This window comes from Mustela lutreola, chromosome 4, assembly GCF_030435805.1.
Source record: "Mustela lutreola isolate mMusLut2 chromosome 4, mMusLut2.pri, whole genome shotgun sequence".
NCBI lineage: Eukaryota > Metazoa > Chordata > Mammalia > Carnivora > Mustelidae > Mustela > Mustela lutreola.
Window position 1 is genome coordinate 199,506,764 of NC_081293.1, and position 15,360 is coordinate 199,522,123.

A 15,360-nucleotide genomic window follows, 5' to 3' on the forward strand; every position below is an offset into this window, starting at 1 on the left:
TGAGTAAATGCCGGGTTTCCGGGGTTTGAGCCCAGCACCGCCAAGAACAGCACAGTAGTGGGAACAGACAACGCGGTTTGGTGGGGAAGCCCCTAAAGGACGAGACCCCGGATTGTCCCGTCCTGGGAGATGAGAGCGTGGGGCGAACTGTGGGAAGCAGGAGACTGAGTAACTGGAAACGCGGGGCCCGCAGGGGAGCCCCAGAGGATCCCCGCACGGTCCTTGTTCTAGCAGAGAAACGCACCGGGCGGAAGCAAAGCACGTCACCGGCTTCAGATTTCTTAAGAACACCCTGTTCACAGCCACGTCCTAGGCTAACACTGTGTTTTCTCTCCTCCTGATTAGATATTCATCTTCGAAAACAATATCTACTACTGCGCGCACGTCGGGAAGCAGGCCATCCGAGTGGTGTCGACCGGGAAGGAAGGCGTGATTTACAACGGACTCAGCGACTGGCTCTATGAAGGTGAGCCACGCGCGGGCCCGGACGGGGCTGGGGGCCTGCTGCCTGACCAGCAGTGCTGGCTGTTTTCTTGGACTTCAGTCCAGTTAAATCTCCAGTTTCTTAAGGTTCTGCTGGGTTACAAAGATGCCGTTGGAGTTCAGGGAGCATTAGGCCGTCAGGGGAGCCCTCGCTTGGTGGCCAGGTGTGCAGAGATTTCTAGAACCCGAGGTCCTGGGGGAAGAGGCAGTAGGTGCTGTCCTGGGAGGTTTGCACGTGCAGAGCTTTCTCGAGCCCCTCCCCAGGAGGTAGGGTGCCTTGTTGTGCTAGGGGTGGAAGCAAGAGCTGGAGAAGAAATGAGAGGCAAAGCTTTCCAAGGAAGCCGGGCCGGGTGATCGGCGGCTGTGAGGACGTCTGCCGCGGTGGGTGTTTGCTCCGGCTGGCTTGCCCCTGGCGCCAGTTCTCCCCCGGAATGCATTATTGAATAACTAAAAATGTGAGCGGGAGGCTCTCTTCTTAAACATTTACAATCCGTCTCCGTGCTGATGAGAATCCCTTCGTCACGGCAACACTCCTGACTGGTCGCCATCGCGTTCCGGTCACTGTTCTGGGCACTTTCCTACCTGCTGCCCCACTTCGCCGTCTGTGCATCTGAGTCAGCGCTGAAGGGCACTGTAGACGGGGCCTTAAACATGCCTCTGTTCCTCCCGGTTCTGGGGCCGCACGTCCAAGCCCGGGATGCCGGCCGAGCCCGTGTCTGTCGACCCACCGCTCTGCTCACAGACGGGGTCTCCTCGCTGCGCCTGCACGTGGCGGAGGCGGGAGACAGATCTGGTCTCCTTGTCCCCTCCTCAGGGCACCAGTCCCCCCTCGTGATCCCAGCCCCGCTCAAAGTCCCCACCCCACCCGGGACACAGGCTTCAAGGTGAATTCTCTGGGATGCAGACATTCAGCCCACACTGGCCTCACAACAGCGGGGTGACCGCACCCCCACATGGGGCAAGAGAAGTCAGGCGTTCGGCCAAGTCCACACCAAGTTAAGGCACGTGTGCTGGGGGTATCACTGGTCGAGTCTGGGGCAAGTGCTTTCTACAAATGCAGGTGGGGTCAGGATCTTTCTGCACCAGTGCTGGGCCGACAGGCAGCCTATTCTCCCGAGCCTGCCTGCCTGAGGCCACACGGCCGGGGCTCGGTTCCCCATGCCAGGCCGGGTCAAGGAACGATCAAGCCCAGAAAATACCAATTTCCTCAGTGCTGTGCGTTCCTCAAGCTGGGACCGCACTGCGAGGCTATGTGCGCCCGTGGGCCTAACTCAGAGAGACGGGGAAGCTTAGCACCAGTCACCATCCGCACCCCACGGAGGGCTCCGAAGCAGAAAGTTCTCTGACTCGATTTCTTGTGTCCGTTGCACACGATGAAATGCTCCGTCCTCGGGACAGAGCTGGGTATGAGTTTGACGGACGTACCCACGCTGCGTCCCGAGCACGACGTGGCGCATCCCATCGTCCCGGAAAGCTCCTCTGCGCCTTTCCTGTTCCACTCCCGCCCGAGTCTCCTTCCTGATGCCGCCACCGTCCTGACGTCGTAGGGCCTGTTTCCCAGCAGACGGGCCAGAACACGGGTGCCCACCAGGGAGGTCCTCCGGGCCAGTCACCCCTCCAGGGGCTTTATTCTAATGTGGGGCTGGCAAGGCTCAGAGCACTTAGGATTCCAGGTTCTGAGTTGCTTTCCGGGCCCTGGGAGAATCGGCCTGAAGATTTTATGGCCCATATTGTCCTGGGCCCTACCTGCGGGTGTCACTGGCATGAAAAGGTAACTGGCCGGCGTCCACTCTGGTCATGCCCACAGCCAGCCCTGTACGTGGATCCTGAAAGTTCTGCACAGTAGCAACCCGAAGCCCCCCCTAAAAAAGAAAAGATCCTGGAAGCCTGGCTGTAAGAGTTTAGACAGCTCTGGGACTAATCTCCTTTAAAGAAAAAAAAAAACCCATAACCAGAAGATTTGAAATATCTTTTTTAGTATCTTCTTAATAAAATAAAAAGCTCATTGCTCGGCAATTCAAGTTAAGCTTTTGCTTCAGCAAATCCAGTGAAAGGAAATTTTTCTTCCAGGCATTTACACACAATCATGTTGGCGTGATAACGGCCCCAAATATTTCAAATCAGTCACAGCCGCTGTGGCAGCGTCCTCTGCTTGTGGTGTTCCCCAGAAGGTTCTAGACCCCCAGGCTTGGGTTTCTCAAGCAGGGGGCCTGAGAGCCTGGAGGCATCGTGGTTCCTATTTGAGTAACTGGGTAGAGGGTAGACTTTGAAGATGGTCTTCTGACTTAACTGTTTTACTTCCAGCTGCTTCTTCTAAAAAAAAAAAAAAAAAAAAAAAAAAGGCACCTGGGTGGCTCAGGGGGTTAAAGCCTCTGCCTTTGGCTCAGGTCATAGTCCCGGGGACCTGGGATCAAGCCCCACATCGGGCTCTCTGCTCGGCGGGGAGCCTGCTTCCTCCTCTCTCTCTGCCTGCCTCTCTGTCTGCTTGTGATCTCTGCCTGTCAAATAAATAAAATCTTTAAAAAAAAAAAAAAGATTGAGAAAAATATGGGGGCTGGGGAACGCGCTGACAGAGCTTGCAGAGGGCCACTTGGAGAGGTGAGCTCCAGGGAGACCCGAGGCTGGGTCAGGGGAGCCACCCTGCCGTCCGCGGGCTCGGAATCGTGAATGCATCACCGATTTGCTTTGTTTCCCCAAAGGGGTCTTCAATGCACGGGACATCTCCGACGGCTGAGGGCGAGAAGGGGCGGGAGACTTGGGGGCTGCCGGGACCCTGAGCGCCTTGAACAGAGGTGTGCGCCCACCCGTGGGAGAATCCGTCCAGCTGACCGAAGCTGGAAACTCGGCGCCGTGTGCCTCCCCGATTCACAGGAGTCCTTGACTCGTGGTGGCCACAGACTGATTCTGAAAAGTAAAGTGCAACCTCGGTTTTATTATTCTGGGCAAACGCCATGCAGTGACACCGAATTCTGTCTTGAGTATAAGATTTAAAGCTGCCTCTCGTGCCCCACAACTGTGTGAAGGTTTACTGAGGTTGGTTACCCAGAAGGGAAAAGGAAGATGTTCCTGGGTTTTTTGTGGGTTTTTTGGGGACTCCGATCCGGGGTCAGGAACTCGCACGCGGAGGCAGCTCGTCTTACTGTCCGTGACGCCTCCATCTCCCCTCGCCGCTGTGGACAGGGCGTGCGGGTCCGGCACAGGTTTTGCAAGGAGACGTGAAGCCGCTCCGTGTTGGAGCCGTGAGACGACCGTTCCTCCGCCGTCCCAGCAGGCACGTGCTCCCAGATAAATACCGCTATTCACGGACATGCCGGTATCATGAAACGGCTTGTACCTCGGGGGAGAGTGGGAGGGGCTGGGGTCACTTGAGAGCCAGGTCTTGCCCCACATAGAGAAGCCCTGATCTCCTGGAGACGCAGGTGGGTGCGTGACGGACAGTGAGCTCGGGGCACAGCCTGGAACGTCGGGCCGGGATCACGGGCAGAGCCGAGAGAGTAGCCTGAAGGGTATTTACGTAATGCGTGATTTGGCACAGATGCGATCCCACAGCTGGATTTTAACCTGAATGTGCCCAGAGTTTAAAGGTACTTGGAGGATGTGGCCCGACCCGAGGACCGTGCGTGACCAGGCAGCCTTGTCCCAGGGGAGTCAGCAGGAACAATGCTTAGTAGAGCCCTCAGCTAGCTTCCCTGTGTGCGTAACTCGAGGTGGTTTTACGATCGTCCGGTCGGGCACCCGGATGACTGTGCCCGTAATTCGGGAAAAGTCCGTGCAGACCGCGATGCCTTGTGCTGTGCCCATGCCTGGTGCCCACTGTGGCCTCTGTCCTTCCGTTTCCTAGAGCCCCCAGTGGTCCTCCCCGTGGCCACGGCCCTCATGGCACTCTGCCCTCTGTCCACCCACCCGGGACCCCCAGATCCCTGTCCACCAGGCCCTGGGCTGCCTGCCCCCCCCCCCGGAGCTGGAGTGGAAGAGAGGGGCTGTGGCAAGGCGGGCCGACGGGCCCCTTGCCCACGACTGCTGTGGATGGAGGTGTGTCAGCACACCCCAGGTTCGAGCTCAGAATGTTCTAGAAGCACTGTTCTCCCCATGGGCAGGCTTGCTGTAGAGTTCTGCTAGGCTGGCTTGTCCTGCACATACAGCAAAGCGTGGTCCCGTGTCCTCATGTGCCGGGCTCAGCCTTCCATCTGGAGCCTGCGACGCCGGGACAAGACTCAGGCCTGTGGTTCTTGACACTGTTTGCTGGAGCATCTTGTCCGGGGTCGGCACAGGTGACCCAGCAGCGTTTTGTCCCAGCGAGGTGCTCTGAGAGACATCTGCAAAAGGTCAGGGGGCCCAGGTGGATAGATCCGTTACCTCCTGATTTGAGGCTTTGGGATGACTCCAGGCCTTACCTCTGATCCACCAAAGGCTGTTGCTGGGGAAAGTTTCCGTGGGAAGAGACGTCACCGTGGTGAAGGCCTTTGTGCAGATCCGTGGGTTGACCCGACTTGAGTTTAAGGTCATGGCTTGTCAAGTACGGGGAGCCGTGTCTGCTTTAATGCACGTCGATGTCTGGTGTGTGTCCAGCGCCCGCTCGGCTGAGGTCGCAAGCAGACCACGCCCCCTGGGACTCCGGTGACGGTCCGTCTTCTGGGGCACAGCCCGCGCCTGGCACCGTGGGAGGGAGCTGGGGGGTGTATTGCACAACACCATCTTGCCGGTGAGAACGAGCGTCCCACACCTCTGAAGCCGTCCTTGAAACGTCCAAACAGACACGCAGATGATGAGGATCTGCGGGGCGTGTGGACTCACGCTGGCTGCAGGTCCCCGACGGCTCCTCTCGCATTAACCGTGTCTGACGTGCCCGGTCAGGGTAGTCCAGCTGCTCAGAAACTGCCCTGGCAGTGGACGGAAGTGAGTGATTCCGTCGTACGTCATTCCGACTGGACGGAGAGTTTTAACCTGCGTGATGTGGCCCGTCGTGGACAGACTTGGAATCGTGTGCACATCTGCGTGTTACTCAAACCGTAGATGCGTGGTTCTTTGGACTTCGTGTTGGTTATGTCTCTGATTGGCAGGACGGGAAATCTCCGGTCAGACCAAGAAATCTCAGCCGGCGCGTGGCCAGAGGCTTGGGACGGGCTTGACGGAGCTGCCCCGGGCGGACAGCACAGCTGTGGCCGGACGTGAGCTACACCACGTGGCAGCTCGTGAACTCGGATGAGGGTTTCAGTCTGCGGGTCTCTGTTTCCTCGTCTGCAAAACAAGGGTGGTCGCCATCCGTGCTCCCTGAGGCCGTGAAGGAAATTAAATAAGCTGATGCCGTTCTTAGCACAGCTCCTGGCGCAGGGGAGCGCCCCTATTAAACCCCCGGTCACTGGACCTGCTAGTTTCCCCAAACCAGAAACACAGCAGAAGTCATGGCCACGTGCTGATCTAGAATCGTCAGGAGTCGGGAGCACGAATGTGTAGTTCCTCCTTCCCCGGCATCAGTTCTGAGACCCATTCAACTCTCTCCATCGCCTGCGGTATCGTTATATAGGAAGCGTGTTTTCTGAGTTCTAGATCAGCCTGGAAGGTATGCGCAGAGGCGTGAACATCTCTTTGGCAACGTTCCCTCTGCCTTGAGGTTCACCGAGCTGGATCCCCAGCTCTCCCTCCTTCCTGGCACCCGCCGCAGAGACAGCTGTGTCCTTTATCAGCACCATGGTCTTGTGACTCGGTAAAAATTTAAAAAAAAAAAAAATCACATTTCGTGAGTACTTGGAGAAATGTAATCCGCATCTGGGAAAGCCACGGACCTGTGACGCACCAGAAGACAGAGCATTGGCTAAACGCAAGGGCAGTCGTTCCGAGCAGTAAGCCGAACACTCTCATATTTAATGTAACTAAAATGAGCATCTTTCCTGCCTCGCCCTGGGGTCCGGCTCCATAAAGCATTAATGACTCTGACTTGGGTAGCATCTAGACGTTCCCTATGGAGACATAGAACACCTACAGCTGCTCACCCTCATTCAGCTCTGACATATATACGGGGACGCTCCTTCCTCCTGTCCTCACCCACAGAGGGACACCTGCTAGTTTCCAGACTCTGGACAGTGGTCCACGGCAAGGGATGAAGGCGTCAGATGCATGGTTGGGGGACTAAGACGGCCAGTGCAGATGTGACTGGCTGTCAAGGGCGTGCTGGCCCACGGGGCTGGTCTAGGTGTGTCCATGCCCAGTGGCTTCCTGTGTCTCTCAGATCCCACCAGACCGTCCTGCCGGCGTGTGTCCCACACACGCCATTCTGATCTGTCCTCATGGTGCTGCCTCAGCTCCAAACTTAGACCCAGACATTCTAGAAACTGCCCTGAGGAGCTCAGTGTCCCACGGAAGCCAGCTTGGTCTCCCTCCCTTCACTGTCGTCAGGGTCTCTGTGGCCACGGTTGTCCAGCACGTGTAACAACCTCGTTATCAAAAAGCAACAATCACTGTGAACCTCGGTTTGACAACGTTCCACTGTTTGTCCCCAAAGATGAAGGAGACGGGCTGACACCGGGGTGCTGGCGACCCTCTGACCAGGACCTGAAGGCTGCGGGGTTCCCGCCGCCCAGACCCAGACTGCCATCTCGTTAAAGCAAGCCAGGGTCACCCGCTGGAGGAGTGGGACCAGGAACGTCTCCCTGCCACCCACTTGCCTCCTGCACACCCTGCCACACGAACAAACGCCTCGAGTCCTCTACACGCAGCCCTGTGAAGAAAACACGACCCCAGCCTGGGTCACAGCCATGGAAACTGGCCTTACCCACAGTCGGTGAGTCCTCTGTGCTCAGTGGTTCCAGACCCGACCCCCTAACCACCTGCCTCTCGTGGCACTTTCTACACTTCCTTTTTTGTAAATAGGCTGGAGTCGCCGCCCGGGTTCTGAGCAGACCGTCACCGTGGCGTAGCCCGCTCTTGGCAGGGGCCCGTCACGCAGCAGGGCTGCCCGTGGCGGCTGAGGTCTCAGACACGGCGAGCCTCGGACGCCCGTGTACCCGGAATGGACGGTGTCTACCACGGAGAGAACAAAGGTGCTGTTGTCACGGAAAGATCGGACCCACAACCCCCAAAGCACAGCGTCTCCAGAGCCCACAGCAGAACAAGGGGACACCATGGCCGTGCAACCCCATTGGGGACTTCTCCCGAGAGACGGGGACGTCCTCGCCATGACCTCCCTCTTCTGGTCCCCTTGTTCCCCGAAACAGATGCGCACTTCCCTCCTGACCACTGCAGTGACTGGTCATCCTGGGGTTTAATCAATGTCATCTCTTAACAGCTTCTGTACCCGGAGCGCACAAGCCAGGAGTTACCATCGAAACTACACAGTGGACCGTTCGATGGTGGGACTGGGGAGTTATCCAGGTCGGTCTTCGGTGTTCTTCTGCTTATCTGGCCAGGGTCAAGGTGAAGCAGCAGGACACGCTGAAGAGGGACCCGTACTCTGCGTTTGGAATCTCTGGCTGGAGGCCGTGGCATCTGGGAGGGCAGCCAGGGACCCTGCGAGGCAAACACAGCTTCGAGAGATTCAATCCAGAGTCTGCCCTGCAGTCAGGGTAAAGACGGAGCTCGCCACTGACGCTGGGCAGCCCAGCGCTCCCCTCCCCAAACGTACGTCCCACCTGATGAGGCAGGAAGGAGCCAGGGTTAACGTGGTCTCTGCGAAGAGCAAAACACAACCGAAGCAAACCAAACACCACCTCCATAATTCAAAGCAATAAAGAGGCTCTCTCGCCGTGATCACACGTGCCCCCGAGATCAGAGTCTGAGTGGGGGGGCCCCGCTCCCCGTGGGCACCACAGTCCCAGGCTGCTGGGGCTGCCCTCGTACCAGGCCTGGAAACCACAGCAGCGGGCGCTTCTGTTCACAGTATATTGTCCATAACTCACGAGCAGGGCCCAGGAGGTGCCATGCCAGCCTCCGTGCCCAGCAGGGAGAACCCGAGAACACGAAGAAGTGGCATTTAAAACTCCTCGTCTGGGCTGCGCGCTTGCGAACCACAGGCCTCAGATCCGGAGCCCAGAGCAGAAGAGGAATCCACAGAGATGCTGGGACCTCTCGGAATCCGTGAGAAGGTTAGAGGATCAGCTCCAGAAAGCAGCCGGAGGACAGCAGCGGCCAAGGGGATCCCCCGGGCCCAGGCTGGTGAGAGTGGACGCCGGGAGGCGGGGAGGCGGGAGGACAGGACAGGACGCCGGCGCGTTACTAAACACAGAAATGCCGTGTTCCTCGCCTTGGACCACCCATATTCCACGGAGGCAGGGTGGTCTAAGAAACAGCTAGGATCCACAAGTTTCTACCACGACTCCCCGCACTGCCTGCCGCACGGCTGGTAGCTGAGGGGAACGGTCGGAACCACGGTCTCGTGTGACTGCTTCCATGGGAAGGTTGCTTGAGGTCAGCTCCGCTCCTTCTGGTGTCTCTGGGGAGCCCGTAAATCAGGGCACGTGCTCCCCCGTGAGTAGACAGGTTCCCAGGGGGCAGCAGCTCGGTCTTCATGTGGAAAGGGAGCAGAGGCTCTGCTTGTGTCCCAGCAAGACGACTGATGGTTTCAGTCCAACAGGAAGACGTGATCTGGTTGGCTTGTGGAATCAGAAGTAAGAGAAGTCCAAAGGGGAACGTTCTCTCCAAGCATGAGGAATTCCCACTAGTCTCGAGAAGTTTTGCTGACAATTAATTACCTAATCCTGAGGGATTCGGTTAGATAATTTATGATGTTCTAGGGTTATACTAAGATAAGCCCATCTCTAGCTTTTTGTTCCAGAGGCTTCATGAGATTTGAGTGTTTGTGGCTATAACCCTTGTTCTCTGGAGCTCCCATTCCTTTTAGTCTTTCTGTGTTCTTACATCACTGGGACATTAAACCACTTACCCTAACATTGAGAGTTTTGTCAACAATTCTACGAAAACTCAAGTTGCCAGTGCTTGAAGGAGAACCAGTCTCTGCCGCCTGTACCTGAAACCGCTTCATCTGAGACCCACTCGCCCCGTCCAAGCCTTCGCATTTAGTCATCGGACCGATTTCCTGACCTATTTGGGCCTGAGTTTCTTTTCCCTTTTGCGAAAACACTGCTGGGATGAACTAGAAAACTCCAAACTCCTTTCCACCACCAACATTTTCATATTTAAGTATCAGTGCTGTAACACAGAAGACGGCACGGACTCTGTATTCAAGCCAGGTGACCTCACGGTGAACGATTTACCTGCCCTCACCTGCACTTCGCAGAGGCGCTGCGCGGTGGTCCCCCATCGTGAGCGGTGGGGAGAGAGCTTGGGGGCGTCTCCATCTCCTCCTTGTCCCCCGTCCCGCATGCAGGGCACTTGTGCATTCGGGAAATCTTTTCAGATGATGCCGATGCCCCTTCTCTCTACCCTCTGGCAAAACTATCGGCTTTAAAGTGATGAGCCCGATTTTCTGTCCTTTACCCCCGTTTTCCTTGCTTTAGATAAAATTTGTATTATTAGTAGAACTTTTCTCTTCATTCAGAGCGGCCCTTGGACAGGGGCAGGTGGGTGAAATGGCCGCCCAGCTTCTCCACGTCAGGTCAGCCTGAACTTGGAGGCATGGAGAAGACTCAGTCTTGTCACCGGTTCTGTGACCAGCCAACAGCAGCCTCAGGCTGGAGGAGTCGGGTTTCAGGTCCACTCAGGGGCCTGCTCATTCACTCCCCAACCTGGAAGAGGCTGTCCTGGGAAGGTTAAGCAGAGGTCACTGCTCTTGTGTTGGATTGTCCTAAAGTGCTTCTTGCATCGGGCAGAGGTCAGACGTGGAAGCCTGATGTCTCTAAGCGACACAAGCTTGGGACTCTGAGCCCCGAGCACACCCAGAGCCCAGGGACCCAGCAGTCTCCAGGGAGACACAGCACCTGCTCCCTCGGTGCTGTGTGCTCGAGCTAGTGAATCGGAGCACATTCCCAGCAAGGCCGCGGATTGTCCCTTCAGCGGAAGATGGGCACCCGAGCCTGGGGACCCCCGGGTGCTGGCTTCTCCCCAAGAAGGTGTGACCTTTCCGCTCTTAAGGAAACAGATCAGTCCAGCGTGTTGTTCTTTTTCTAGGAATAAGAGCATCTGGCACTTTATTTATTTTTTAATTTCTTTTCAGTGTAACAGAATTCGTTGTTTTTGCTCCGCACCCAGTGCTCCGTGCAATCCGTGCCCTCCCCAGTACCCACCACCTGGTACCCCAACCTGCCACCCCCCGCCCCTTCAGGACCCTCAGATTGTTTTTCAGGGTTCATAGTCTCTCATGGCACTTACTTTATTAAAAGAAAACCCAAGCCCTTGTGTGGACACGAAGCGTGTGAAGTGTTAGGATCCTAAACAGATGTTCCTGGGAAAGCGCCGCCGGGAGGCTGTCACGTCACTTGCTGGAGGAGGCGGGCCTGGCCCACAGGAACCCACGGCCAGACTGCTGAAGGTTCCAGATCGACTCTTCCTCCGCTCCACTCCGCTGTTTTCTGGACTCTTACGTGTCCTGCTCAGGCCGTCTCCGTCAGGCTCTGGCCTCTCTTCCTCCCCATCACAAGGCTTCCGTCACCATCACTGTCACCGGCCAGCCCCTCCCCCTCCTGCAGGGGTGGGGACAGTGAGGAATTTGCATGAGACAAAGTCCATCCCCGGAGGAAGACATTCCAAGACTGAGTCACTCCTAGAAGATGGTGCCTGGCACAGCCCTGGCCTTTCCAGAGCGGAAGGGAGGGAGGAGATGAGGGGCACGAGACTCCGACCCTCCCCTCCCACGGCGCACATACGACAGCGCCCGGGGAGCCGGCACTCCCTCACGAACGTGCTTCCTCCCGTCCCCAGGTGTTCGGCCCTGCACGGACCCTGCTCCAGATCCCCTTTACCCCCGTTTTCCTTGCTTTAGATAAAATTTGTATTATTAGTAGAACATTTCTCTTCATTCAGAGCGGCCCTCGCGGCCAACAAAGATGCTCGCTGATCCGGACCCGCCTCCAGGAAGTTTATATAATTCAAGACGGTGTTTAATCAAGTCCTGAGGATGTGACACAGGTTAGACCAACTGGGCAGAATGACCTGTTCCGATTTAAGACGACAAAACACAGAAATCAGAGAACCGAGCAGCTACTCAGCGTCTTCGTTCACGAGCTCGTTAAACCTTTTCCCAAATATCCTTCCATCAAGGTATTACCCATACGTGGTCTCCAGGCTCTTCTCCCGTTTCTGTCTTTCACCGGATCCTGCAAGATAAGACCCAGCGTAAGCTCGTCCTACTGCGGAGACTTACAAAGTCGCTAGGGGAGAGGCTGATGATTCTAATGTTTGTTGCTCTCTCCCTACTTGGTCACCTCCCTGAGGACCCAAGAAAGACAGGCAGGGGGTGTCCGGGCTTCCCTGCCCAGCTCTGATGGGCAAAGCCTTCCCTCCCCCGTGGCAGGGCATGGAGGGTAGGTGCCCACGGAGCAGGACCCTCCAGTCGGGCTCTGTGGCTCCCCCGGCGGACAGCCATTCTGCACCCCTAGGCTGTGGCTTCTCTGCCTGCCTGGGCATCTCAGAAGCCCTGGCAAGGAATTCAGGAACCCCCAAGTGGCTCTGGAACTTAGAGAGAGAGATTGACCAGTGCTTGGCATCTCCTCCCCAAAATCCTCCACATCCCAGAAATTCTCCTTTATCCTAAAGACACTTTAAGGTTTCTGGGGACTCTTCAGGGAGCATGACGTGTCCTACCTTGATGACCACGTGCATCAAAACAAAATAAAGCCAGACACGCGACAGAAAGCAGCACGGGTGGTTATGGCTGCAGTCTGGGAATTCGGTGGAGGTGGGGGTTTTCCTAACTGCCACGGTCCATCCAGCGGCTTCCCTAGCTCCGTGTCCTCTCCAGCACGGGCGGGCGTGGGCTCTCTCTGGGGGCCTGGGTTTCAGGGAACCACTTTCATTTCATTATAGCATTTAACTGAGTCTGGAAAAATCATCATTAAGAGAAAGGAGAGCTGAAAAGGGAATTGAAAACCACATGAAGAGTTTGGGGATCCGGGAAAGGAAACCACCCCGGCAGCGTAACCGGCCTCCGCTGACAGCGGCCCGGCAGGGCAGGGGCCGGAAAGGGACGGATGCTTTCCGCCCTGACGTCGCCCGCAGCAGGCCTGCACCCAGACGGAGCACGTGAGCCACAGCCGCGGCGGGAGCCTGTGTGTGTGTGCGGATGTGTGTGTTTGTGTGTGCATGCGTGTGTGTGAGACAGAAAGCTGGGTTCCAAGTAACTGCTTAATTAAACAGCTACTTTAACGAAAGCGTGAGGACGTTGAGTTTACTTGCGCCGAGCGTCACGGTCTCACCGTGGCGTTGCCGGGCTCCTCGAGCGCTGCCCTTCCCGCACAGCGTGAGGGAGCCCCCCATCCGGAGGCGGCGTGGCCCGGGCTCGCCCGACTCACCCACATGCATGGGGCCCAGGGCACCGTCCAAGGCCACGGGCGACCCCCCAAAGGCAGCTCCTTGAAAATGTCCTACTTGGTGGACCGCAGCTGCAGAGAGAAGCAGGGCATCTCCCCGCCCCAGGACAAACAGAAGGAGAGCGGGAGAAGCCGCAGTAGCAGCCAGCGGTTGGGATGAAAATCTGTTCGACTGTCCGGCCCGGACCAGAATCAGACCCCGAGGTCAGTCCTCCCTCCCTGGAGACAGGGAGGCCGCGCTGCCCTCTGGTGGCGAGCCTGGGCGTACCGGCCGCCGGTGCCGGAGCAGGTGCTGGGCTGTGGCTGTGCCCCAGGTGGCTGACAGCTCCGGAGACAATGAGATGCTCGCGGTGCGAATCACGCAGGTCCCGCGGTGCCGATGAGTGAGGAGCCCACCAGCCTCGCGAGGTGAAGGCTCCGTTTACCTCCTGGCCCGACGGTCAGGTCTCTCTTTTAACCCCCGTTCATTCTGCTCCCGGCGCCTTGGATAAAATGTTCAGGGGCAGCAGAGAGGCGGGGGACACGGGCAGGAGGGAATAGTTTTCCGTATTTAGAACGAGGCCGTGTATTTCTGAACGCAGATCTATCAGGCATGTTATTTATGTCTCTTGCGATTTCCCAGGACCCAGATTCCTCGGGGTGCTTTGTAGTGGGGGTGGAGGGAGCAGGCCCGGACACGCCGTCAGGACCCAGGGCCGTGTCGTTTAGGACCGGCCAGAGCCCCTTCCCAGGACGCAGCATTATCGTCTGCGTCTTGCCTCGCTGAGAGACGGCCGCCTGCAGTGCTGATGTCCCCATGGCGGAAGGATTCTCCAGATGTGGACGCCCAAGCCGCGGCCTGCGAGAAGCCGGGCAGAGGACACCGGCTGTCGCCCCACTCTGCACTCGGCCAGCCCGGCGGGCGGTGGAGAGCAGGGCGGGCCCGGAACACAGGCGAAGCCGGGCTCTGCCCTGTCCTGGTTTTCTGGGTCAGTGACTCAGCCCTCGAGGCTGCCGTGGAATCAAGCCTCCAGCAAGCTGTCAGCATCCTCAGGCCTCAGCCGCCTCCTCTGTAAAAAGGGGGGGGGGGGCAGCCGCCACAGTCCCGGTGGGAAGATCTTGGCCTCTGTGGGCCGTGTGTGTCCAGTCCCGAGTCGGACAGACCACGCCAGGCTGGAGTCCCCGCCCTGCCCATCCCCCTCGGTCCGGGGGAAGCCCCGGGAATACGGGCCACCCCAGCACCAAGCTGGGGTGTGGCTGCTGTGGACACTGCCATCCTCACGGAGGGAGGAAGGACCAGCTCGGGGCCCAGGTGAGTGCAGGCCTGAGAGGAAGCAGAGACCGCATGCACGTCGGTGCCGTGGGAACGTGCGGGAAGACGCGGCCCCGCCGGTCCTCTCTGCAGGTGAGGGCACCTTCCGTCCGAGCTCCAGCGGCACGACTTAGAAGAACTCTGTTGGCCCAGAGTCCCGCAGGAAGCCCCCAGCCCCCAGGGTTTGGAGCGGGACGACAAGGCCCGCCATCTCCGTGAGAGGGAGAAAGCAGAGCTCTCGCATTTGCAGCGAGGACGGAGCCTGTGAGCCCAGCCTGACCCAGCTGGGGACGGGTTCTCAAATCCCCCCGGTGAGAGCCCCCAGAGTGCCCTTCTTTGGGAGAAGCTCCATGACAAGCACTGGCAAGTGGAAGTTCCTGCCTGCGATTATTTTATCCACACAGTGACTAACAGCGGGACCCTTCCTGTCCCTTGGCTTTAGACCACACGCGCCAGAAGGCACGAGGCGAGCACAGAGCATAGGGACGGTTGTCTAGACCGGAGGCTTCTATAAGTCGGTGGGATTTGGGCGAAGGGACAGTTCCCTGGGACGGCTGCTCGTCACCATAAAAAGAAGCCAAATTTTTCTGCCAACCGCTGCACAAAATCGAACAGAAGATTCATACCGCTGATCCTATAAAACAAAGCTCAAATACAATCTTTATCTTGGAAAAAGACTCCCAGAGAGGATGAGAAACGAATCATCAGCCACATTTCCCTCGCAGCGCAGTCTGCCTCACGGTGCATGTGGCCTGTTCCACCGACGGGATCAGAAACCCCGGGCTCTTGGAATGCGGCAAGCCCATAGTGGCCCAGAAACGGATGCTGAGTGTCCTGTAAGGCTGGTGTCCAGGTCGAGTCAGGCTTTGGAGTCTGGTGGCCTCCACTGTCTCTACTGCTTCGCGGGCATCTGAGTCCCCGTACGTCGGGCCCCGGGCAGCTGCCGCCGTGTCCCCATCAGTGCCCCAGGAGCAGCGGCACAGGGATGACTATCGGGAGAACAGTGCGGCCCCCCGTGACTCCCCGCGACCCCGGTCCTGTCTTGGGCACTCAGCCGACGGAAGCTACGAGTGCACCTGGTGTCACTGTCAGAAAACACCCCGTGTTCGTAAAACCTGGAACAATCTGTGTTTCTTGACACCGAGTGAGGCCAGCCTTCCTCCCGGCTTG

At 57.7% G+C, this 15,360-nt stretch overlaps 1 protein-coding gene across 4 annotated transcripts in view; it reads left to right on the top strand.

Moving 5' to 3' along the window:
• DPP6 (dipeptidyl peptidase like 6) overlaps positions 1–15,360 on the top strand; it is an 848,700-nt gene that overhangs the window by 735,741 nt on the left and 97,599 nt on the right. For all 4 annotated transcript variants that reach the window (XM_059172341.1, XM_059172343.1, XM_059172340.1 and 1 more), the window contains exon 8: positions 346–466. In XM_059172341.1, the coding sequence (XP_059028324.1) occupies positions 346–466 (121 nt within the window). The remainder of the gene's footprint in view (positions 1–345; positions 467–15,360) is intronic.